At 55.5% G+C, this 24,036-nt stretch overlaps 2 protein-coding genes across 2 annotated transcripts; one reads left to right on the top strand and one right to left on the bottom strand.

The window, feature by feature from the left end:
• Positions 1-391: 391 nt before the first annotated feature.
• Positions 392-1,585, bottom strand: CHC_T00001404001 (hypothetical protein). The gene has a single exon (XM_005711785.1). The coding sequence runs from the start codon at positions 1,583-1,585 to the stop codon at positions 392-394; it is 1,194 nt and encodes a 397-aa protein (XP_005711842.1).
• Positions 1,586-6,049: 4,464 nt separating this feature from the next.
• Positions 6,050-6,598, top strand: CHC_T00001403001 (hypothetical protein). Its single transcript, XM_005711784.1, has one exon. The coding sequence runs from the start codon at positions 6,050-6,052 to the stop codon at positions 6,596-6,598; it is 549 nt and encodes a 182-aa protein (XP_005711841.1).
• The last annotated feature ends 17,438 nt before the right edge of the window (positions 6,599-24,036 follow it).

Here is a 24,036-nt window from a genome sequence, read left to right as displayed (position 1 = left end):
GGTACCAGCATGGCAGGGACTGGATCAGTGTGAACGATACGTGTACTACTGGACACGAGACATCATTTTCACGTGCCACAATGCGACGTAAATCAGGGCCGCACAGCTACGCGGTAGTAGACACTTGTACATTGCGCGGCCTGCATGTATGGCGCATTAGAGCCTACGTAAATGCTGCGGTCATCCTACGGTCCTACTACAGGGGGGGGTCACCATATAGTGCCTACTTTAGTAGTGCTTCTCTCTATATAGTGCTATACACGTCACGTCTTCTCATAACATATCCCCGTGTCCACGTGTAATATGTATGAATTAATTTCCGTACAACGGGGCAACTGCGGTAGGGTTGCTTCCCCAGTCTTCTCTTCTTTTCTTTCCGCTCACCACTCTCTCAAGTGATCTTCTCCTCCCCATCCCACAAACACTTCTCCCTCTCCTTCCCCTCGAACCGGTGCCCGCAGTGCTTGAGCGTGACCTTCGATGTCTCAACCCTCACGCAATCGACGTCCTTGCATCGAAACAGCTTGTTAAACACCGCCTGATCCTGCAGATACGTATCCCGCCACGCCAGCGCCCACTTCTCCACCAGCGCCTCGATCCAGTCGCCCCACTGCGCGATCACGAACCAGCACGTCCTAATCACATCGTGCCCGCGCTCTATCTTGTACGAAATCAGAAACCGCGGCTTCTTCTTCGCCTCCTCCAGCATCTCCTTTTCCGAGTACACCACGTCCACGTCCACGTACATCACCGTCTCGTATGCCGTAAACGTCTCACGCCGACTGTACAGCAGCGCCACGCGGCACCAGTGCGGTGCCACAGTCTCTCCGCTCGGCAACCTCACTGTGCGTACGTAGAAGTGCGCCCGATCGCAGACGACGTTGGACCGCTTGTTCACTTGCAGGCTCACGTCGGAGAGGCCATAGCCCGATGGAGAGCAAGAGAAGATGAGGCAGGAGGCATTTCGGCGCACGTAGTATGGAGGCTTCTCGTCGATGGCGTCGAGGCCGCGTTTGGTAGGTTTAGTAGTAGGCCCGGAGGCGTTCGGAGGCTTCTCGTCGATGGCGTCGACGTCGCGTTTGGTAGGGTTAGTGGTAGGTACGGGGGCGTTCGGAGGCTTCTCGTCGATGGCGTCGACGCGGCGTTTAGTAGGTTTAGTGGTAGGCCCGGAGGCGTTCGGAGGCTTCTCGTCGATGGCGTCGACGCCGCGTTTGGTAGGGTTAGTGGTAGGTACGGGGGCGTTCGGAGGCTTCTCGTCGATGGCGTCGACGCGGCGTTTAGTAGGTTTAGTGGTAGGCCCGGAGGCGTTCGGAGGCTTCTCGTCGATGGCGTCGACGCCGCGTTTGGTAGGGTTAGTGGGCCCAGAGGCGTATGGAGGCTTCTCGTCGATGGCGTCGACGCCGCGTTTAGTAGGTTTAGTGGTAGGCCCGGAGGCGTTCGGAGGCTTCTCGTCGATGGCGTCGACGCCGCGTTTGGTAGGGTTATTGGTAGGCCCGGAGGCGCCGAAAGACTTGCCGGTGGGGTCCCTTCGCGCGGAGATGGCGGAAAGACGGTGAGAGGGTAGTTCCAGCCACCCCAGGAGCATGACGGCGAGGAGGAGCATAAGCGTGACTGCGAGGATGGTTTGGATGCGCTTGGGAAGCAGGCGGGTGGGCGTCGCGCGACACGGACTCAATGACCGGGTTTCAAACATGTTGCTTGCGCAGCGGATGGGATGGGATGCGGCAGAGCACGTGCGCGTCGGAGTTGGGAGCGGGGACGCTGAGGGATGTGGCGTTTTACAAAGGAGGCCGCCCGGGTTTCTTTTGTGCGCCCCTTTCCACCCGGACTGTGGAAAGGGGCGGTCGTCATAGATTAGGGATTGACGGGGAATTATTGGGATGACGGTAAGTCCTTCTTCCTGTCTCTTAGAGCCTCCCCAACGCGGCAGTTCGTGATGAACGCGTACGCTCGCTACTGGCCAGTGGTCTCTATGGAATTTTGTTATGACAAGGCATTCTATCCACCTTGATTCTATTCGCGTTTATCCAAGACACCTTGTTGTCCCGTGCCGCTTCTTTACACTTCGTTTATTTTATCTAACTTTCAGGGGGAGCCGATGCTATATACAGTATTCCCCCGTTGTCCGCATAGCACTCGGTCAGCTGAACCGGTATGCAGACAACGGGTTTATGCTGACAGCGAAGGAATCTTTACTGTTTTCTGAAATGGTCTAATATCGTTGACTGGCGCAACGCAGCTTGCTTTTCAAATCGTAAGTCCTTTTGGCACTCCCTTAATCGTTTCTGTAGGCTTTTGTCCATTCTTCCCAGTCGTTCCAATACAGATCCTGCCACTGCCAAACCCTTTAACTCCTCTTCAATACTGTAAGACTCATCATCGGCATCACTTCCTTGTGCCTCTTCTTCAATACACTCCATGCCTGCGATAAAACTCTCCCTGATTTTCAACAGTCAGTGTCTACGCCACATCGTCCTCCCCCATCGGTTTTAGTAGACTCTCTAATGCAATCATTTTATACCTTACACCATGCTCATTTAAGTCCCTCACCGTTTGATACACCTCTTCCAGTCGAGCCCGTTCTGTAGTATCTTCCATGTCCTCCCTTTCTACCCTGAAACAAATATCAAAACGTTTCTCAATGCAGTTTTCTGGAAGGGAATTCCACTCTTCTATCACTCAACGTATGGCTGTAAGGATGTCCATATTGTAAATTGACTTTTTCCCAGCATCAATGTTGTCAAAAACACGGCACAACAAACGCCGTCGGAACTTCATTTTAACTGCAGCAATTATTCCCGCGTCTAGAGGCTGAATTCGACTTGTAGCGTTCGGAGGGAGAAAGTAAACATCTACATTTGCAGATCCGGCAGAGAGTCCTCTGTTCCGTGTGCAAAACAGTTATCTGAAAATAGAAGTATCTTCCGCCCGGCCGTGCGACCACCTTAGCGATCCAGCCGCCCCAGCCAGCCAAAAAATAACACTTCTGTCATCCACGCCTTCTTGTTGCCGTGGTAATCGAAACCAAGTTCATGGCCGTACTTTCCTAAAAAAAGGACGAAGACGCAGCGCGTTTCTAATTATCATAAGTGGAAATCGCTCCGTTCCGTCCGCGTTACAGCATGCCAGAAACGATATTCTGGTCTTGTCTTTTTTGAAACCAGCGGCAGGATTCCGCGACAAAGACCACCCCGGCGGTTGACGATAGAAAAGACCAAACTCGTCAGCGTTCCCGACATTTTGGACCGTACTCAGCCACCTTTGCCACAATTGATGGTATTGCGGCAGTGATCGCAAACTCATCTGCACTCAACGCCTCCCCATGCACAAGTCGAAATTTGATGTTGTTTCGCTTCTCTAAGCCATCCATTCGAGAACTTCAAGGAAAGCTGTTGATCGATTGGCAGGTGTTTGTTGGCTTCGCGTTGCAGTATCTCTGCTTGATGTCGCAAAATTATGCGATTAATTTGAATACCACTGGCAGACTTTTCACACAGCCAGTGGCACAGCGCGCTTTCAAGACGAGAGGCATCTGGAACGCGACGATGTTTTAACGATGAACGCACACCGAGGGGAATGGCAGAATATGTCGACTTTGTCGAGAGAATCCGAGAAATTGTGGCTTGGTTTGGGGCTTTGTCAAGCGTAAGGCTCTCTTCTGCCCAATCTGCGAGTTCCTTCTGAGTCATGGGCTCTTTTCGTTCGCATCGACGCTGGTGCTCATAAATAATGAGCTGTTGTTGGTGCACGGTAAGTGCGTGGCACATTTTGGGTGTCAGAGGGGAATGGCACGAGGATAGTGTTGGAACGATGCTGGAAAGGAGGCATAGAGAGGATTGGCGATCAATATCGTGGATATCAGATGTGAAACTGTTGGCTAACCGACTTCAGACTTGGCATTTCACATCTCAAGAATGTTATATATGCGGGGGAAATGTATCCAAAATATATCTGAAAATCATGCTGCCGCTGGGATTGTGTATGAATGTATGCAGTATGCAGTACATTGGCCATTCCAGGTACATGGCGCCCCTTTTTCATGATAAATGACATTTGTATGAAACTTTCGAGGATATGTGGACAGGGGGGTCTGCATAAAGCGGGGGAACACTGTACTGTTGTAGAATCCGTGCTTTTCATACTAACAGAATACGTATGTTAGTACAATACTGAGCTTACGCAAACCGGATTCTACAGAATTCTGCAAACAATTCTGCAAAAAACATTACACTGAAATTGCATATACAGAATTGTGCAATCATGCCATGACAAAAAATGCGGAATTGTGAGATTTTAGTGTAGAGGATTTCTGCATGGTCGTGAAAAATGATAGGGACAGGTGTCGTGAAATTGGCGGCAGTTCGCGATAATGCATGAATGATAGAAGGTTACTCACTCGTGTTGTCGCTACAAGCGTATACGCCATATCACACAATGATGTCTGAAGTAGTTGGTTCGGAAACACAAGATCCAGCCCCCACCAAAAGTGGTAGGCAATCACGGTTCACACCGCAACAAGACCTCGCCATTGTCCGTGAGGTAGCCGGTGTTCGAGCTCATTTGGCGAGTTCGGTGAAACGAAGAAGAGATTTGCTACTGCGGCGGAAAGATTGCGTGAGAACGTACACTTTCGGGACAAAAAACGTCGGTTGGAAGACAATTCAAGACCGATACAAAAGACTGCAGGACCAATATGACAAAAACCACTCCGATAATCAAAGGTTGTCTGGAGTCGGTGGTGGGGAGATGGGAGAGTTGGCTGACCTTTTGATGACATTGAGGGAGTCCAGAGATGATTGGGAAGCACAAAAGAAAACTGCGAAATTAGCAGAGAAAAGAAAAGAAGAAGACAAGGAACGCATGGGTCGCATATTGATGGTTGCAGCGCAAAAGTGCAAGTCGTCGAAGGATTCGGAAACAGAAGATGGTAGCTGCGGAAATGAGAATGGGGCTGTGATACTAGACGAGGTAGAAAGCGAAGCGCATATTCGTAGCACAAACGGCACCGCGAGAAAGAAGAAGAAAACGAAAATGGCATATGGTGCTGATGATAGCCTTGATGCTTTCAGAGAGCATATGGAAGACGCTGACCTCGCCCGAATCTCGCTTCAGCGAGAGCGTCTTCAATTTGAGCGTGACATGGCTGAGAGCAGTAGAGAAGAACGCTTGCAGGAGCGCCTTGAGCTTCAGAAGGAAAGAGAAGAAGAACGGCGAGAGCGTCGGAAGGAACGCGTAGAACAGCAAAAGCTCGAAGTGGAGAAGTTCAAGGCACTCATAGAGGCCTTCGCGAGAAAAAAAATATATCTGACCATGTCGTACATATAGAGTAGGTCGCCTTCTATTCAGTACCAGTAGTACCCTTGGTACTGTGTACCAGGCTCGTAAACAGTACCAAGGGTACTGTACCCTGGTACTACCAGGGACCCGTTAGGGTTAACACAACAAACGTCCCCCCTGGGGTGGTCAATGGGAGCGGTGCCACCTAGGAGGGGGAAAGGGGAGGGGAAAGGGGAGGGGAAAGGGGAGGGGGAACGGGAGGGGGAAAGGAGTGGGCGAGAACGGGGCGACATGTCGCGCTGTCTATGGAACATTGACACATATGCGACGGGATGCCGGGCAAATGGAAACCCAATCGCATCCGACTGAATTACTCTACTCCTCTCTGTTTCCGCTTCACTACACATGCCACTGCCGCTGCGTTTTAGCAGTGCCCTGCTGAGATATTTACTTACCAACTCTCCTCACTCGTCACATCTCCCCCATCCGTTTCACCCCTACTCGTTACAATCTATTCCCCGCGCACTTTAGCGGACTCAACTTTATCTGCACACCCCATTCCTGTCACCCCACGCATCAACTTTTGGAACCCTCGCTTCTCGCGCGTTCGTCACCTCGAATCGGCCGTCCGCCAAAAAACTGCAATACCCTCCCATCCACTTTCTCTGTCCACATTACGCTCTATTCCGATCACACGACTTCCCCGTTACCGGCCTACGCTCCCGACGGATGTCAAGCCCCTCCGGTTAGCTCTTCACGCCCCGAGCGGCTCATGACCCGCCTTTTCGGCATCCGGGCCGTATGCGACGGCTGTCTATCCGCCGCCGCCAATGTCTTTTGCGTCAACCACGGTACCGTCGTATGTTTCTCCTGCGACGATAAACAACATGCCTCCCCGCACACGGCCTCTCACCAGCGCGTCGATCTCTCCTCTGCCGTCACAGCCCTTCCCTTTTGCGAGCGCTGTGACGATGCTCCGGCAACACTCTACTGCGAGTCCGAGGGGACCACCTTTTGTGATAAATGTGACTGCGTCTCTCATGCCTCGCACACCTCGCCTCCGCACTGCCGAACTCCTATTTCGAGCACTCTTCGCCATCGACAGGTTGAGTGTCGTGGACTTCTCGACAACCGCGCCTCATCTGTCTACCAAGTCTCCTCCTCTCCATCTTTCCCTGCTTCCACACCCACCAAAACTATCTCACCTGGATTCTGCCAAGAACGGAAACGATTGCCAGACGCGGCGGAGGGCGCTCATGTGCGCTCATGTGCGGCGCTCGTCCGCGACGGCGCGGGCGCGCTCCCAAACGGCCAGGGCTGACGCGTGCGCGTGCACGTCGGACTCGTACGCGGGTAGGTGGCGGATGAGGGCGTCCAGCGGCGGCAGGGCGCCGCGCTGCACGTCGTCCGCCAGCAGATGCACCTTGCTCACCGACGCGCCGTATAAGGTCGACGGCAGCCGCCCCAGCTTCGTGACGCGGGTGCACATGGCGCCGTGCCGCACGACCGCCGCACTCATCACGGGCGCACAGACGGCGCGTTGGCGAGGCTGCGGGGACTGGGCCGCTACCGGGGGAGGGTTCGGCGGGGGCCGGCGGGGTGAAGTGCGTGCAGAGGAGAGAGAGAGAGGGGATGCGGGTGGGGGAGAGAAGGATGGGATGCGGGTGGGGGATGAGCGGAGAAAGAGACGCTTCGCGACGCACCGCGCAGCAGCGCCCCACCGGCAATCGCCGCCGCCCCCGCCGCGCGGCCGCCAGCGCGACGCCCGTCAACGCGGCACCGCGGATGATGTGCACAGCGGGCTCGGATGTTATGCGCTCGCGCCCGTGATCGCCGAAAACGGCGAGGAGTGCCGGGCGGGAGACGAGCGCGGAGGGCGGCAGGTGGCGCAGGTTGTGGGACAGCGTTATCACCAGCAAATGCAGCGAGGTGGGCGTTAGGGACGCTCACTCTGCGCGGCCGTGCGGGCAGGAGCGCGACGCAGATGGATTGTAGAGTGTAGAGGAGGGCGGAGGTTGTGTGGTAGTTCGGGAGAGGGGAGCAGAGCGCTTTTGGGTGGAGGAGGAGGAGGAGGAGGTGTATGTGCGCGTGGCGGAGGGCGGTGTACATGGCGGCATTGCGGATGAGGAGTCGGCGGAGGATGAGCGGAGTTCGGCAATGAGCGCGGGGACGAGGACGGTGTCGGGTGGGGAGAGACGCTGCAGGGATGGAGAGGGACGACTTGTAATTTAAAGAAAACCCACCTCGACCGGAACACATCCCTCTCGCTTCCCCCTCCTCTTCGTCTTCTTCGTCTTCGCCTCCTCCCTCGCTTCCTACCTCCCTCTTCGCCTTCTCCCTCCCTCTTCGCCTCCTCCCTCGCCTCCTCCCTCCCTCTGCCCCTTCAACCACGCCGGCCATGACGGACGCCGTCCCGCCCAAGCCGCGCAAGCCGCGCAACACGCGTCTCACAGGCTACTACGGCCTCTCAACGCCCGCCGCCACCCCGTCCTCCCCGCACATACATCGCGGCGAAGCGGTAGTACGAACGTTCTGCGTGGAAGCACGCTTCCACTCTCGAACATTAGATAACTAAATTGGCAGCTTCGCTCTCCACCAACCTCCGTCACATCAGCCTCGTGGCAACAACTTTCCGTCCTTGCATCACAAACAATTAACTGACCAACTCCGTTCGGTACTAATCTATGTTAAACTAGTCTCCTGGCACCACTTTCCATCATTGAGCACAAAAAATAAATGAACAACTCTCCGCTCGCTGTCAGTTTCTCTCTGACAAGACTAAAGCGTTATAAAAGCACAAGTTTCTATGATTCACATATGTCGTAAGATCGGGAGGCGGGCAATCAAAGTACCTCGAGATTTGGTTGGGGTAGAGCCAGTTTCGGAAGTTAGATAACAGAATGGACGCCAGGTATATCATGCCCACGGGGTGTTCGCGAACCTTCATTTTCCATTTGAAATCGTTTGCGGAAAATTGTAGCTTCACTTCTTTAAAAATCCATTCCATACTAATCCGCACTGACGACATTGCCTTGTTAAATGCAGACTGGGCAGGAGAGATGTTGGAGCCCTTAAAAGGTACATCGATAAACCACCGCTGGTTGTAGCCACAGTCGCCATATATACAGTACTGCTTTCCTTCCGCCAATAACACTACAGGAAGAATATCGTCCATTTTGCTGCGTACATATAAAGTCCAGTCATGTCTTCTACCTTCTAACGGACCATACAAGCGCTGTATGAGACCATCCGGTGTGTTCACAGCTTGATATTTGATAGCGTGCTTGCGCTTATGTCCATTATAAGCGACACGGTGAGCCAGACTTCCGCGCGGACGGGCGAGCCCTAAAACGGTGCCATCTATAAATCCGACGCAATTAGGAAGGGCTTTTCCCTTGTCGTGAATACGCTGTGCATAAAGCTCTGCTCTTTTGGCAATGAAAAGCTCACTAATTTCCTCCCTCACGAGGTGTTTTCGAGTGTTTAAAAGGTGCTCTATTGCTTCCCAAAAAATTTCGGAAAGCTGTAGCGCATGCTTTCCAAAGAGTTCTTCAAGGTCTCCCCACCTGGATGGAGCAGCGAGACGCCGCAGAACGATACAAGTCGCAAGAATGGGAGAGGCACGATATCTATTTCTGGACGTTCTCGTTTGCGTTTCAGGCCAACTCATCACAGAGACAAGCTGTGATATTTGCCGTTTTTGAAACCGGAAATTCTGCAAGTACTCCCGGTCCGAAAGACAATTGAAGTCAAATGAGAATTCTTTGTGCGAAATGCGTCTAACACGCAATAAATGGCAGTGATAGTCCTTGGTGGCGCTCGAGAACTTTGCAGCCAGAGTAAGAATTGATTTTGTGTCAGAAAGCGCGGAGCCAGGAATCATCTGACGTCGGCTGGAGACAGTTCTCAAGGCCACTTGAAAATGGAGTTGTCGACGTCTGACCAAGGACGTGCAATGGTCCTTTTGTCTGCCACGCCCCATCGCGAATGGTGAGGGTTACTGAGCCCGCCGCCGTCGCCATCCTGGCACTACTGTACGGTATGTACTAGTACTGCATGACCTTCCCGTCTATTACTCCTGCGGGCGGAAGTTTTCTATTTGCGTAAACGTTTTCGGATATTGTATAATCACTTTTCAGAAATAGAATTCAGCAATTGGTATTGCAGAATTTCTGCATTTGTATTCCTGAATTCTCGTTTGCGTAAGCTCTGTTGTGAATCCTCGCTACAGTAACTGCATATGAAAAGTGGAGGGTTTTCGTATGTGTAGTACACTTCCGTACCACAACCCCCCGGCGAGATGATAACTGTAGCACAACGGTGCGAAGGCAATGGCACCACCGCTGCCGCCCCGGGATACAGTACGATGGGCTGTAAGCGCGAGAAGAACTGTAAGGAGTTATATTTACAGCACACGGCCGGTGCAGAGTACAGTGGTACCCAGCTGGTTACACGTGTAGGATCCGAACGGTAAGTAATTAGTAATTAGTAGTTAATTGCACAAATTAACCAATTTAGCACAGTAGCTGGTATACAGTAAGTAACAGCTACTGTAGTGGGACAGGTGTCCTGGCGTCCCACTTAGGGGTTAAGACCGGGGGCACCTGCCCTGTTCCAGTAAACGGGAGGCAGACTCGCCTCCCTTCCCTTTACGGCTAATTGCTATCCTGTTCCGGTTTCCCTTTTAGTCTCAGGCTTCTAACCCGTGACTGGCCGTCCGGATCTAACACCACCAACCGCCTGCGCGTCACCGGCCACGCGAGCCTTCCCTCTTTTCGAGTACATCCGTACGGTCTGCGTTCGCGCGTGGGTTACCCAGCGACGCGCGCTCCCTTACCTCTAACCCCCCTCGTTTCCGAGTGGTCGGGACGAAGGTAGTTATACCACAATAACCGCGCGGGAGGGCGGGTGCTACTCTAGCGAGCAGGCGTACACGCGCCAGCCGCCGTGTACAGTAGTACCCCAAGGGTCCGACGTGGGGACAGCCGGTAACAGCGGGCGCGGCCACGGGTAACACGGAACAGGCCAGGTAACCATAAGCTCGAGATATAAACCACCATCAAGGACGCGCACTGCAAATCTAGTATTGGTTACACCTGAGGGAAGATTTATACACACAGTGACCATTTTTGTCATTGTTTTAGGCTCCAGCCACTCCGAAATGAGTGTTAGAGACATAAAGCTCATTGAGCCACGTGGCATAATTTCATCACCGTCCTCCGAACCTTCGTCGCCGTTGTCTGTTTCTTCTTCCTCTTCTACTGTACGAGGACGCTTCCCGGCTGGGCCAGCAGCAAACGAGGATAATGTACATTTTCGGTTTAAATCGGCATCTCCAGTGGTTCGCGGTATCAGAAAAAATTGCAAGAAGTTAGGGTAGAAATGGGATGCAGTCAAAGCTTCCAAAAACAAAAATTTAAAAAATGGTACTGTACCTGTGGTAGAAATTTTTTTCATGCGATTGTAAAATGCACGAAAATGTGTCAGGGAAAATTTTTGAAAATCGGTGTCAGAAAAATGCACCGCCTTTGGATTTCCAGTTCCATTGATTTCGCCACTGCGAAATTTTGGGAGCAGCAGCATACTAGCTTTTGAGCCGCAAGTCAACTGCATGTTTGCGATCCGTTTCTGAAGTTGCTCGGGAATATGGAATATGGAAACCAGCGTGTGTTCCACCATAACAATGTCCTCGACGGCCTATAAAATGAGCAAACCAGGTCCGATTTTATCGCAAATTCCAATGACACCGTTCTCATTACACCCCCACCCCGTAAATTGTATTAAGAATAATGTATTTGGGGTCAGCGACACTTTGCCAAAAATGTATTGGCGCGTTTGCGTGTGCCCGCCTAAACATAAGTCAGAATGACAACCTTCTACGTGGATGTTTTACATTTCATTGTCACAAAAATAATATCTTTGACAGTTCCTCTATTGTGAGCCATACTCTGCGATACGAGCAGCCAAAGTTCGGTGACAACAATGTTTAACAAAATGGAAACATATGCGATTGTGAAACGCTGATACACTCTATTCATGTCGAAACCTGAATGCAAAACATGTTAAGTGCGTTGAGTCTCAGTCGCGCACAGGTGCAGGGATATTCGGCTGTAGTCGAAGCGAACCAGATTTATAAAAACATAGCTTAATTGCATTGTAAAAAAGATCAAAATGAGGGCCACAAATTTGGCCTCCGTTCGCATTTTAATTTTCGAACTTTGCCCAAAAAAGAGAATATTCGCTTGTTTTAAAGATGCCACAAATCTTTATTTTTTAAAAACATTTCTCAAACTAGGCGAACCAGAATTCACTAGAGACGGAAGATCACAGTAATTATCTCTTTTCGAAGTGAAATTTTAAATTAATGGTGTGAGAGGCATACTAATTTTCTAGAAAAACGTGGAAGGGAAGGCGTCAGGAAGAATGCAGGAGGGTAGCAGTGGTGGGTAAATTCAGCTTGGGATGGGGGTGTTGGGGGTGTTCCCTGATCACAGAAAACAGTGTGTTCCCTGTGCAAAGAGAACATTGCTCGCGCCAAGTCAATAGAATTGGCGTCGGTTTTTGGTAATTTTTCCAAGTGGCGGAATTCTACTAGCATCTCTATTTGCGCAAATGAGTGAATCTGTCTCCATCCGGTCGGCTGCTTGGAGATAGATTTAGCCAAAATGGTGATTTTTTTAGAGATACTCACACTCCACTAGAGTTGCTCGTGACGAAATCTGTCTCCAAAAATCAAAAATTTACTCATTTACTCAACCACTAGGGGTGCTCTTAGCGAGGATCCACTGTATGGCTGACTCCCTTCTGTCTACGATAAGGCTGGTCGTGTCCGTGGTCGTGGCGATGTATTCAGCACTTGGCTGGCGTGTTTGGATCTGCTCTACCCACTGCCCGGAACTCTTCCTTTTTTAGACTATCCTACTCTAGCTTCCCTCTTAAGTACCTATCGTTCTTCCCTCTTACAGTGTTGCACTTCCTTGCCTCGTGCTTCCTCGCGGCGCAATTGCATTCTTCCGACGTCATTCTCACTTCTCGATTAGCTCTCTCGTCCTCGTCTCACAGTCTATTGCCCCTTCATCTCAGCACTGTGCACTTGACTTATCAGCCTCTTCTCGTTGCATTGTCCGTATTGTGCACACTCTTCGTATGCCTCCATTCTCTGAGTTCTGCGTTTGCGACCCTTCACCGAACGGCCGCGGCGCATTGCTGCGTGCCGTAATTGTAACATGCCCACTTTCAGCATAATCTTTTTCATAATCAGCATGTGTAAAACGTGTTCAATCTGTATCTACCAGCACACACTGTACTATGCCCTGACACGTGAGCCGATTCACAACTGTACCACAGGACGGGCTTTAAGAGCATCTCCGCCCATGCCACCTAAAACGCAAAATGATTTTTTTGGGGGGCCACCTGGTGTTTTTAATCTCCACCGGCACGGACCAAACCTACTGGGTGGCGGGGTGCGCTCCCAAATTTTTTGTTTGGTCCAATTCCAGACCTAAAATGGAAAACTTTGGGCTACCATGACACCCAAACCTAACCGTTGGGGGCCATTTCTTGCTTCAATAAAACAAATTTAGAATAGGTCGACCTCGGCCGACTTTGTCGACTTCGTGGATCACGAGTTCTGTGTCCGATCACTGCAAGTAGCAAACTTTCGAGAGAAGCTGCAGCACTGCGCTCGCTATACTTTATTTCTTTCGCCGACGTTCTCGACAGACGGCATCGAAACTCAAGACTCATCCCCTCGGTTCATGAACCCACAATCTTTCCCATCTTTTATTGGAATACAGCTCGAATACACCTCTTGAGACACAACATGTCCACCCGGTCACCTGCGAATGCTAAGGGAAAGGGTCTATCGTGGTCGGATGAGGAGCTTTTGGCCCTTTGTAAGGCAGCTTTCGTGGCCGGAGGCTCGCCTATTTACGGCGCAGGGATGAAGTCAGCGGTATACAGCAAGAAAATAAGGGAGGAGTTCCTGAAGGACAATAATAGGCCGCCGTTTGCCTGCTCCGGTGGTCGAAATGGAGGACCGCTCGATGAACGTCGTTGGAACGGGCCAACGCGAGAGTCTTGTTTAAAGATGTGGAGCAAAGTTAAATCACTCTGTACTGCTTACCATGACGCCGTGAAAAGAATCAACTCTATGAGCCTGACTGGGGCGCCCGGAACGGCTGAGGTCGAGAGATGTGTGGTTGCTGTTTATAATGACAGAGACCTCACGTCTCATGTGTATGACATTATCCGTAACCCAAAATACAGAATCGGCAGACCGTTCCCATACAAGAGTTGTTATGACTTTTTATCCTCCCACACCAGTATGTTGGAAAGTGGAGGCGTTACGGAGAATAGAGATGTTGGAACGCCGGCAAATCAGAGTCCAGGAGATGGAGAGGCGGATGAGTCCGGCATTCAAACGGATGCTTGTATAGATACAGCTGCTGTCGAGAGGCGTGACAAACGTCCTATTGGGAGGAAGGCCGCTAAGAGGATCAAGCAAAAGGAAGCGAATGGGAAAAGTTCCATGGAATCAAGTGCAAGTAGGATGGCACAGTCCGTAGAAAACTTCAATGAAGTTTACAGTGCCGCCCAGGAGCGCAAAGCGACAACCAAGGAGCGCGAACTGTTAATTGCAAAGAGGAGGTTGGACTGGAATATGGCTGAATCTCTACTTTTTGCGAAGGATTCTGATGCAACTGACGAGGAACGGATGATGGGTAAGCGGCTGCTGCGCAAACGGCTTTTAATGTCAATGAATGAAGCAGATAATGAGGGATATAATGCCCAGGCCATAGCAGGAACCTGCAGTAACAAGCTCCGTGGCTCGTCATCTCGAGAAGCCTCTCGTGACATACCTCCCAATCGTGATGTCAATGAGCAGCGGTCAGAGGCAGCGAGTCCCGATAATATCGAGACGTCAGCCCCGGCGTCAGCCCCAACCATAAATGGACAAACTTCAGATCATGAAGCTGGGCCCGCAGAGAGGTCAGGCCAGACTACCAAAAGGGCGAGGGTGGAAAGCAATGGAAAGAGTATGACTGACAATGAAGATTCTGAGGCTGAATTCCCCAACCATGTTGGCCCACGTGGTCTTAGCCTTTCTGACATGCTCACCCAACAGCCTCGGGAGTACGATAGTGAGATTGTGTAGGCTGAATAATGAGACAAGTGCGCAGTACTTTACCTAGACGGGCGATTGAGAAATTACAACATACGTCAGAGTGCAGCAACTAATTCACTGACTTGAATCACTTTCGTCTCCAACGTGATTCCATATGTGCTCAGCGAGCGCATTCTTCAGTTTCACATGCTCTGTAGTTTTCTCAATGGGATCAATGTATTTGCGCCAAAACGTTGCCTGCTCATAAGTTCCTTCTCCTGTTGATACAATTTGAATATCACTTGGAAGAGTAGTCTCCTCATCTGTAAACCTCAAAGCTGCCGTTCCGTTGTAAGTATGAAGTCTACTCTTGACAATCTTATTGTGTAAAATACAGCACGCTCTCACGATCGAGTTCATATCTTCTTTGTACCAAAGTTTTGAGGGTTGGTACAGTAATCGAAAGCGTTGAAAAAGAACCCCGAAAACTCTTTCGACTGCCTTACGTGTTCCCTCCTGGTATGAAGAATATAGCTTCTCCTTCTTCGTGACTGGCTCACTTCTTGATGACATGAAGATTCTATACTGCGGGTAAATCCCATCTGTAAGGTAATAATACCAATCCAGTTTCATCCCAGCTACCTCTGTTTCGGGTCTGATCGGGGGCCATGCCCCTGTCCTGATAGAGTTGAACAATGGACTTTGGTGCATAATGTTGATATCATTTTTAGAACCCGGACTCCCAAACATGACATGCCAAATATACAAACGGTCATCACATATTACCTCCATCCGACAGACAGGTTTCTTATCTTTTCCCTTGTACATTCCTTGCCATCCGACCGGACACTTGTGTGGTACAACTCTCCTCAAACCCTAGCGGGCGAGAGGCTCGGAGGATGAGCCGAGGGAGCTCGCCACGCGAGACGCGCGGCGCGCGGTTACCGAACGGTCGGACTTGCGAAAAGGGAGTGGCACACTGGCCGGTTACGCGCAGTCGTCCCGAGGTGCTAGATCGGAGACGACCGGTAACGGGTTAGAAGCCAACGCGCGAGAGAATACCGAAACGGCAGTACGTAGGCGCGAAAGGGAGGGGGGCAAGTCTGCCCCCCGTGTTTACTGCGAGGACGGTGTCCACGTCTTAACCCCTCAGAGGGACGCCCGGGACACCTGTCCAATACAGTACCTGTCACTTACTGTGGACCAGGTACTGTACGCGATTGAAAATCTAGCGCCGTCATTACACTACCGCACGGATCCTCACACTACGCGCTTGCATTACACTGGGCGCGCATTATCCCCACACGGTTCCTTACACTACACGTGCACCCAAGCGTACACCTGTCACTTGCTGCACCCGTTCGGTAATCGCGCGTATTACACGTGGGCCACGGTGCCCCGTGCCCGCTGCGCGCGGCCGCTCCTACTGTACACCGACCGCGGATCGGTCGTTGTACCACAGACCCCCTTCCTTATCTGTCGCCACATCCTCGTGGCGACCACATTTCCTTCCCAGCGGTCCCCTCGATCTCTTCCACAACTTGTGCGTGCGATGACCGGACGGAAGCCTCTTCGCGCGGACGAGCACGCCTCGTGGCTCTTCACCGACCTGACGGTATATAAGTCGGGTATATCGTCCGATTCGGATAGCGCGGCTTCTGTCTCCTCCCACGCGAACCCCCCAGAACCACCAACTCCAACACAGCACTCCCTCACACTTCACCAACAAGCCTCCAATCCTTTCCCAGACGACGACATTCCTTTATCCCAACTCTTCCCACGACCGACCATGGACCACAGCAACACCCCCGTGGACGCGCTTCCGATCGGTGCGCCGTCGAGCCCCGGGAGGGCTCCGGCGTTACCCGGGTCGACTCTCGCGTTTCAGCCGCAGCGCGCTCGCCGCGGCGGAACAGAGTCGACCACCAATTTGGCCGAGCCCGCGACGCGCTCGCGAGCTGATGCGTCCGATCCGGTCGCTGCGCCACCGATAGAAGAACGACCGACCTGGCCCTCGCCGCTGCCCTCCGAGGGTGTGGCTCCAAGGACGGTTGAGGCGGGTCCGGCGTACCCCGCGGTACTACCCCCCCCTCCCATGTCGCCGCTGCCTGCCGCGGGCACGGCGTCGCCAAGAGCCGATTTCGGTACTGTGCGCGAGACGCTGGCACCGCCGGCTGTCCTGCTCTCGCCGCGAGCCGAGCGGGGGTCGGCGCTACCGCTCGGGCGGGCCTTCACGACCCCCAGCGCGCCTAATTGGCTGAGAAGTGGCGTCAAGTCCGTCCGGTCGCTGCTGCCCGGGTCCTCGATGGACCACCGGCGGCGGCGAGCCCGGCGACGCGCTTCCGGTCGCAAGCCCCCGGTGACGGTCGACGAATACGTGCGGCGCCGCCTCTTGGACTCGGCGCGATTCCAGGCAGTCCCTGCGAATCATGCCATCGTGACTCCGTCCGGGCGGGGTAGCGTGGCGCAGCAGAATCGGGCGGGCGCTTGGCAAGCCCGATGGCGACACGTGCCGTGCCGTACACCCGCCGCGGGTGGCAGCGACTTGCTCTACGTCCGGTGCGGTGGCGAGGAGCGGTACCACGTCACGCTCCTCAACCTATTCGGTCGGTACAGGCGCTACGATGGCGTCGTGCCGGACATCCGCTTGGTGGCCTTCCCGCGCCCTTTCGACAACTGGTACAGCATCGCGGACCGCGGCCGGTGGGGCGAGGACGCTGCGCGGGAGAGTCGGCTGCGCTGGCGCCGTGCAGATGACTTCTTCCACATGTGGCACAACACCGAGTTTTTCTCGGTGCCCAGCGCAGCGCGGCGAGGCCTGTATCCTTCGCTCCCTCCGGACTGGCCGGACCTCGAGGCACCGGAGCACCTTTGCGTGCCGACGCCGAGTGCGATGGCCTACGTCGCGGCGCATTGGTTGCCACGCGGTCGAGCGGAGTCAGCCGAAACGGAACGTACGCGCACGCTTGTGCGCGCGATCGTCTTGTCCGAATGGGCGGTACTCGCGTTGTTGTGCTTCCTTCGGGCTGCCCGCGAGGGGTTGCCGTTCTTCACGAGGTGCCCCGACCCCCGGTTGGCTGCGAGGCGAGACGAGCCGCTCGGTGAGCGCGGCGTGCTCTTCCGCCTCTCGGTGGGGCTGATTGCCCTCATCCGTTCGGTCGGCGTCAAGGAAATTCTCGACGGTACCGCGTACGACGCGGCGCGCGCGGAACAGCTACTGACCTTCACGGCAAGTCTGGATTGGACCGGCCGGCCGGGCTTCGTATGGTTCAGCTGGGCCCGCGGCTGCGCGTTAGACATGCCGCCTTGGGTCAGCGACGAAGCGGGCGCGGTCGGTGACGACGCAGCATACGGAACCGTTGAAGCGGAAGGCCTTTACGAGGCACCGGCCGATGACGGTGGTGGGTCCTCGCTCGCGATCGCTGCCGATACGGTGGCGCCTGTCGCTACGCCCGCGCTACCCGCTCCCGGGGGGTCCACTCGTGTGGGCTCCATCCAGAGCGACTCGCCAAAGGGGATCGCTCAGGAGCGGCGCGACTTAAGGCGTCCGGTCGGTGAGGCGGGATTTTCGGACCCACCCCCGGTCACTCAGCATATAAGCGCGGTGACCGGGGCCGAAACCGTATCGAGACCAGCAACGATGCCGAAACCTCCCACCAGTCAACCGCTCGGTCGAGTTCCCCCGGAGCGCCTCCGGGAGGAGGCCGCGCTCGCGGCACTGCAGTACGCTTGCTCCTTTGAGGGGGCGGACGCCCCCTCCTCGGTCGAGGCGGCGCTACTGCAGGCGCGCGATTGGATGCTCCGGGTTCGGCAGCTCGAGAAGACCGTCGCGGTGTTACAGGAATCCTCTGCCGCGGCGACGCGCGAGCGTGCCGAGCATCACGCAAAGTTGCGCTCCGTACAGGACGTCCTTGCGGTGGTGAGCCAACGCCTGGCGGCGCCCCCAATGTCTTCGTCGACAGTCGGGGCCTCGCGCCCCGCGCCCGACGACGTCGAACCGGCGCCCTCGGCGAAGCGCTCGCGCCACTTCTAGACACCGGCTTGCCGAGCGTCTCCTCCCTTACGTAGTACAGTAGGGGCATTGCCCGGATTAAACGAAACCGATTATCGGTGCTCTTCTTCCTCGCCAACTTGCGCAATTAAATCGTACTTCGGGCTACGTTTCCCCCCCCTAAGGTAAATAAAAATCGTAGCCCGGTTCCGCGAACGGTATTGCACGCGCGCGGGCGAGACGGAGCCGATGGCACCGACACTGGAAAACCGCAAATCGGACGGCTTTGGGTCGGAAACCATCGATGAACGTCGCCCCCTTGTCGGTTCGATCCTGTAGTGGTGCGCGTGTGAACACGAGCGTCCGAGCGGTTCGGTGTGAAGCCGCGAAGCGTCGCGTTATGCCTGCGTAGGTTCTCCGCGTTGGCGCGTGCGCCAATACCGATCGATAAACGGTTGCGGGAGCCCATCGGCGGGCTCATAGGTGTCGTCGGAGGCGTTATATCCATACCAGCGGACCTTGTACTGGATCCCGCCCCGCGCGGTACGGTGTCCGACGATGCGGTCAACGACGTACTCCGCGCTCGGGGCGGCTGCGGGGACTTCCGATTCGGTCGACACTGCGGGAGTGACGATATCCCCCGGCCCGCGTGGCATCTTCGTCACGCGGTCGATGCTCACGCGATTCTCCACGCCGTCCTGTTCGATCAGGACCGTGGTGTCCGTAACGGAGCGCACGCGAAATGGACCCTCTGTCTTGGGTAGAAGCTTGACAGAGAGGTCGTCCGTATCGGTCGGACTTCGCGCACGCGCGCGGCGCTCGACGCTTGTCAACGGACGTGGCGGGCGGTCCACGTACACGAAGTCGCCCGCCTTGACGACCGGCCGAAAGCGGACCTTCTTGTCGAAATTGTCCTTGTACCGCTTTTGCGAAGCGGTAAGTTTCATCCGTGCGCGGTCGAGAGCGTCGCGGAGCTTGCGCAGCGTGGCCCTCTTGTACTGTAACGGGGTACGCGGGTCCTCTAGATGGGTCCCCGCGCCCTGCGGTACAGTTCCGGGAAGGATCAATCCAGACGGTGGCCGCGTCAACACCAGGTCGAACGGAGTGGTCTCCGTCGACTGGTGGACCTGCGTATTGTACGCGAAGGTCAGCGGCTGCACGTAGTCGTCCCAATCGCGCTGGTGCTCCTCCACGTAATGTCGGAGACGTTGCACCAGCGTGCGATTGAACCGTTCGGTTTGCCCATTCGTCTGGGGGTGGTAGGCCGTCGTGAGATAATGCCTCACCCCCAGGAGGGCGCATACCGCATCGAAGAATTTAGCAGCGAACTGCGGACCGTTATCGGTGAGCACGTAGCGCGGCGCTCCGTAGACGTAGACCCAGTTGTCTAGGAACGCATTAGCGACGACCGAAGCGGTGGTAGTCCGTAGCGGTATGCTGCGCGTAAGCTTGGAAAACCGATCGGTAATAACCAGCACGTGTTGGTTCCCGTGCGCGGTCTTGGGCAGCGGGCCCAGGAGGTCCATCGCGACAAACTCCATGGGGCCCGCCGCGGGGAACAGCTTGAGATCCTTCTGGTTCTTGACAGGCGTCCCGCGGGTAGCAGCGCACGACGCGCAGTTCCGTACGGTCGCAAACGCATCGTTGGCCATGTGTGGCCAGTAGTACTCCCTTGGCAGGGTGTAGTACATGCGCGTTCCCCCCGGATGACCGGCTAACCTCGGATGGTGTGCCAGGTACAGTACCCGGGGGCGTAACCGATTCGGTACCACGCGTTGTAGGGTCCCATCGAGCGGGGACTTCCTTACAAGGAAACCGTAGCAGTCGACGTCAAACTTAGAACTAGGCTCTCCGACCGTTTCGGCAGCGACGCGACAGAACGCGTCGTCCGCCTGCTCGCGTAGGAAATCCTCAACCGAGATGGACGCCACGTCGCGTTCCTCGGGAGTTACCGCGAGCGCGTGAAATCCGTCCGGACGGTCTTGTGTCGGGTCCCAGTGCACCTTGTCCAGGAGGGGCTCGCTGCCTTCCTGCGACTGGACAACGAAGCACGGGACCTCGTCATCGACCGGAGCGGTGTGACCGCCGTCGGTGCGTAGGCGCGAGACGCCGTCCGCGAGTTGGTGCTTGACGCCCGGGCGGTACTGTACGTCGTAGTCGTACTCCGCCAAGCGTAGGCGCCAGCGTGCGAGCCGCCCGGAACTGTCCGCCAGATTGAGGACCCAGCGCAGGGCCTCATGATCTGTGCGGAGATTAAACGTGCTTCCGTACAGGTACGGCCGTAGCGTTAGAATGCTCCACACTACGGCCAAGCATTCCTTCTCGGTGGTCGTATAGTTGCGTTCCGCGTCTGTTAGCGCGCGGCTCCAGTATCCGATCGGTAGGCGACACCCGTCGGGCTGCTCCTGTAAAAGGGCGCAGCCCACTTGGTGTCCGCACGCGTCGGTGTCCAGCGTGTACTTCTGACCGTAACGGGGCAACGCGAGAATTGGCGGTGACACGAGGCGCTTCTTCAGCGCCTCAAATGTTTCGTATTCCGCATCGGATAGGACCCCGAACTCGAAGGGCTGATTTTTGCCGGTCTTCCGATTAAGCGGTGCGGCGATCTTCGCGAAGCCCTTGACGAATCTCCTGTAGACATTACACATACCGAGAAAGGACCGTAGCTCCGTTTGGTTAGTTGGCGCGCGCGCCCGCTCGATCGCGACAACGTTGCGACGCTCGACCTCCAGCCGTCCCGGTCGGATAACATGACCCAGGTAGGTAACCGACGTATCGAAAAACGCGCACTTCGATAGTTTTAGCGATACGCCGGCGTCTTGTAGCAAGCGTAGTACCTCGCGCACGTGTGCCATATGTTCCGTAACGGTTCGCGAGTAGACAATGACGTCATCAAGGTAGACCAACGCCGTCTCCCATTTCACGCGGGACAGGATGATGTCGACCGCTCGTTGAAATGTCGCGGGCGCGTTTTTGAGACCGAACGGCATGCGTAGAAAGCGGTAGAGGCCCGAATGCGACGCGAACGTTGTTTTATCGCGGTCCTCCTCGGCGATCTCCACCTGCCAATACCCGCTATTACAGTCTAGCGTGGTAAAGACAGTGGCATCGCCGAGCGAGTCGATACATTCGTCCATGCGCGGTAGTGGGTAGGAGTCGCGAACCGTAACGTCGTTTAGCTTGCGGTAGTCCACGCAGAACCGCATGGTCCCGTCCTTTTTAGGGACGAAGACCACGGGGCTCGCCCACTGGGCCGATGTCGGTTCGATGACTCCCGTGCGCAGCATGCGGTCGATTTCCTTCTTCTCCTTCTCGCGCGCGATGGGTCCGGCTCGGTAGGGTGCTTGGTAGATCGGCTTCGCACCGGGCTTCAGCTCGATGCGATGCTTCGTAGCATCGATCTTACCCAAGTGGCCGGACCACATGTCCTTGAACTCGGACAGCATGTCCATAATTTCCGACCGGACGGTACTGTCTTCTGCACCAATATGGAAGTCTTCTTCCCACGAGCGGGTCTTCTCCGCGTCCGTATCGGTCCGCTCATCCGCGTTAGCGGGATTGCCACTGTGGGCGTCGTCCGTTTCCGGTTCTTCGCGTCGCGCTCCTCCCGTGGCGGTGGTGGATTTAATTTTGCCATCGTCCGTAACGGGTCCTTCTCGTCGCGCACATTCCCCTGCGGGTGAGGAATTAATCCTGCCTTCGTCCGTAGCGGATTCTTTGCGACGCGCGTATCCTTCCGTAGCGGTGGAGGATTGTCTTCTGCTCTCGTCCGTAACTGGTTGTTCGCGTCGCGCTTGTTCCTCCGTAGCGGTCGAGGAATTATTTTTGTTCCCTCCCCCTTCCTTAGCGTCGGCCTCTCCGGGGACCGGCACGCCAAGTGTCAGGATGTGTGTGGGGGATGGCAACGCGAGACCGACAACCGTATGCTTGGGGACGTGGGCCGCGCGGCTTCCGAAGTTGCTAACAAGCACCGTAAACGGCTCGCCCGGGAAGAGGTCCATGACCCCCTGGGCCATCAGGCATAAATTCTTATGCGCCGTTTTGGGGTGGTTTTGCAGGAAGCAAAGCCCCCCAACCGGTGTTGCGACGCGTACCATCGCTTGGGTCATCGGGGGTATCGTGACCCCCTTGACCACGCGAATTTTCCGTGACGGTACGTTCGTCGGGAACTGCGCGCGCTTCCGGTCGGCCGAATTTTCCTCCTGCGGGAGCTGCTGCGACGGTCCCCTCGAGGCCATCTTGCGGTCGTGCCTCGAGGGTGTGACTCCCGTCAGCGCTACGGACGGCGCATGATGGAACAGCACCTTCCTCTGCGGTGGCAGGATCGCCTTCACGTGGCGATCCAGGAACGTGGTTCCGAGGATACAGTCCACCGCGAGGTTGGTGACGACCAAGAACGGCACGCGCGCGACGAACTCACCAATCCGGACGTACAGTTTGAGCTCTCCGAGGGCCTTCATCGACCTATTCGAAGCGTCGATGAGCGGCGGGCTCCGCGCGGACTGGATGGCAGCGCGCCACGGTTCTGCCACACAGCGTAGGTGGATTAGATTCGGGCCGGCGCCCGAATCTAGAACCGGCGTGATGGCGCGCATCATCGCGCGTCGTTGCCCGACCGTTGCGGTGACCTTATAATTTTGCTTCTTGAAGAAGCAAATTGCCGCTTCGTCCGTTCGGCTCTGCGATGGCGCGCGTACCGAAGCGGTCGACGGGGTGCCTTGTTTATTGAGGCTTGGCACGGGGAGGATCGTCGACGCCTCTACGCGTCCTCCCCGGCTTCCCCCGTCAACCCAAGGTCCTCCGGCCCCTTGTCCGTCAGCGGTAGCGCGGGTTCTTCCGATTGGACGGCCTCGCGCGGCTCGACCACGTTGATGCCCGTGGGAGCCTGCGCACGCGAATTTCGCCACGCGGTCGGCGGTTGGCGCTCGAACGGCGAACCCGGGCGGAGACCTTGGCGGATCCGAAGCTTTTGATAATTGGCCTCGCGGGCCTGCAAAAGCTTCGAACGCAGCGCGCTATCCGCCACCACAGGACATTGCTCCTGTCGGTGGGTCAGGTCCAGACAGAACCGACACGGCGGGGGTCCAGGTAATCCTTGATTAAAGAACCGGACCCGCTGGTTCTGTACTGGCCTTCCGTACGGATGTGCGCGCGCGTTACCGTGTTGGGCGGGCGCCATCGGCGCGCCCGCCGGGGACGAGGCAGGTGACGGATGGTAGCTAGTCGGCGGCGAGCTAAGCGAGCTCGGCGTCGCCGACTGGTCCGTCACCGCCAGTATCTTCTCCGTTTCGGTTCCGCGTGCTGTCGGGAGTTCAGACAGGGACTCGACCGACAGCACGGGCCTTGTCCGCGCGTTGCGCGTGAATCTTCTCACCGAGTCGGACGGTGCTTGAGGCGACGCGAAGGAGGTCGCCTGTCTTCGAGCCGAGCGGTGCGTCTCGCCTATCGCTTGCGCGTAGCGTGCCACCGCTTGGTAGTCCACGCCCGGATGCGTCGCGAGATAATTCCGCACCTGCGCGCACGTCGCTGGCAGAAGTCCCTCAACAAAAAGGGACTTCAGGCGCCTGTCCGAAAATACGGTTCCGCAGCGCAACGCCTTGTCCCACAACTGGTTACTGTACACCTCCTCCGTCATATTAGAGCTCTGACGGAAGGAGGTGAC

This window comes from Chondrus crispus, genomic scaffold (assembly GCF_000350225.1).
Source record: "Chondrus crispus Stackhouse genomic scaffold, scaffold_1, whole genome shotgun sequence".
In the NCBI taxonomy this organism is placed as follows: Eukaryota; Rhodophyta; class Florideophyceae; order Gigartinales; family Gigartinaceae; genus Chondrus; species Chondrus crispus.
The sequence above is the reverse complement of the archived record's forward strand: the minus strand, read 5'-3'. Positions and strand labels throughout refer to the sequence as shown.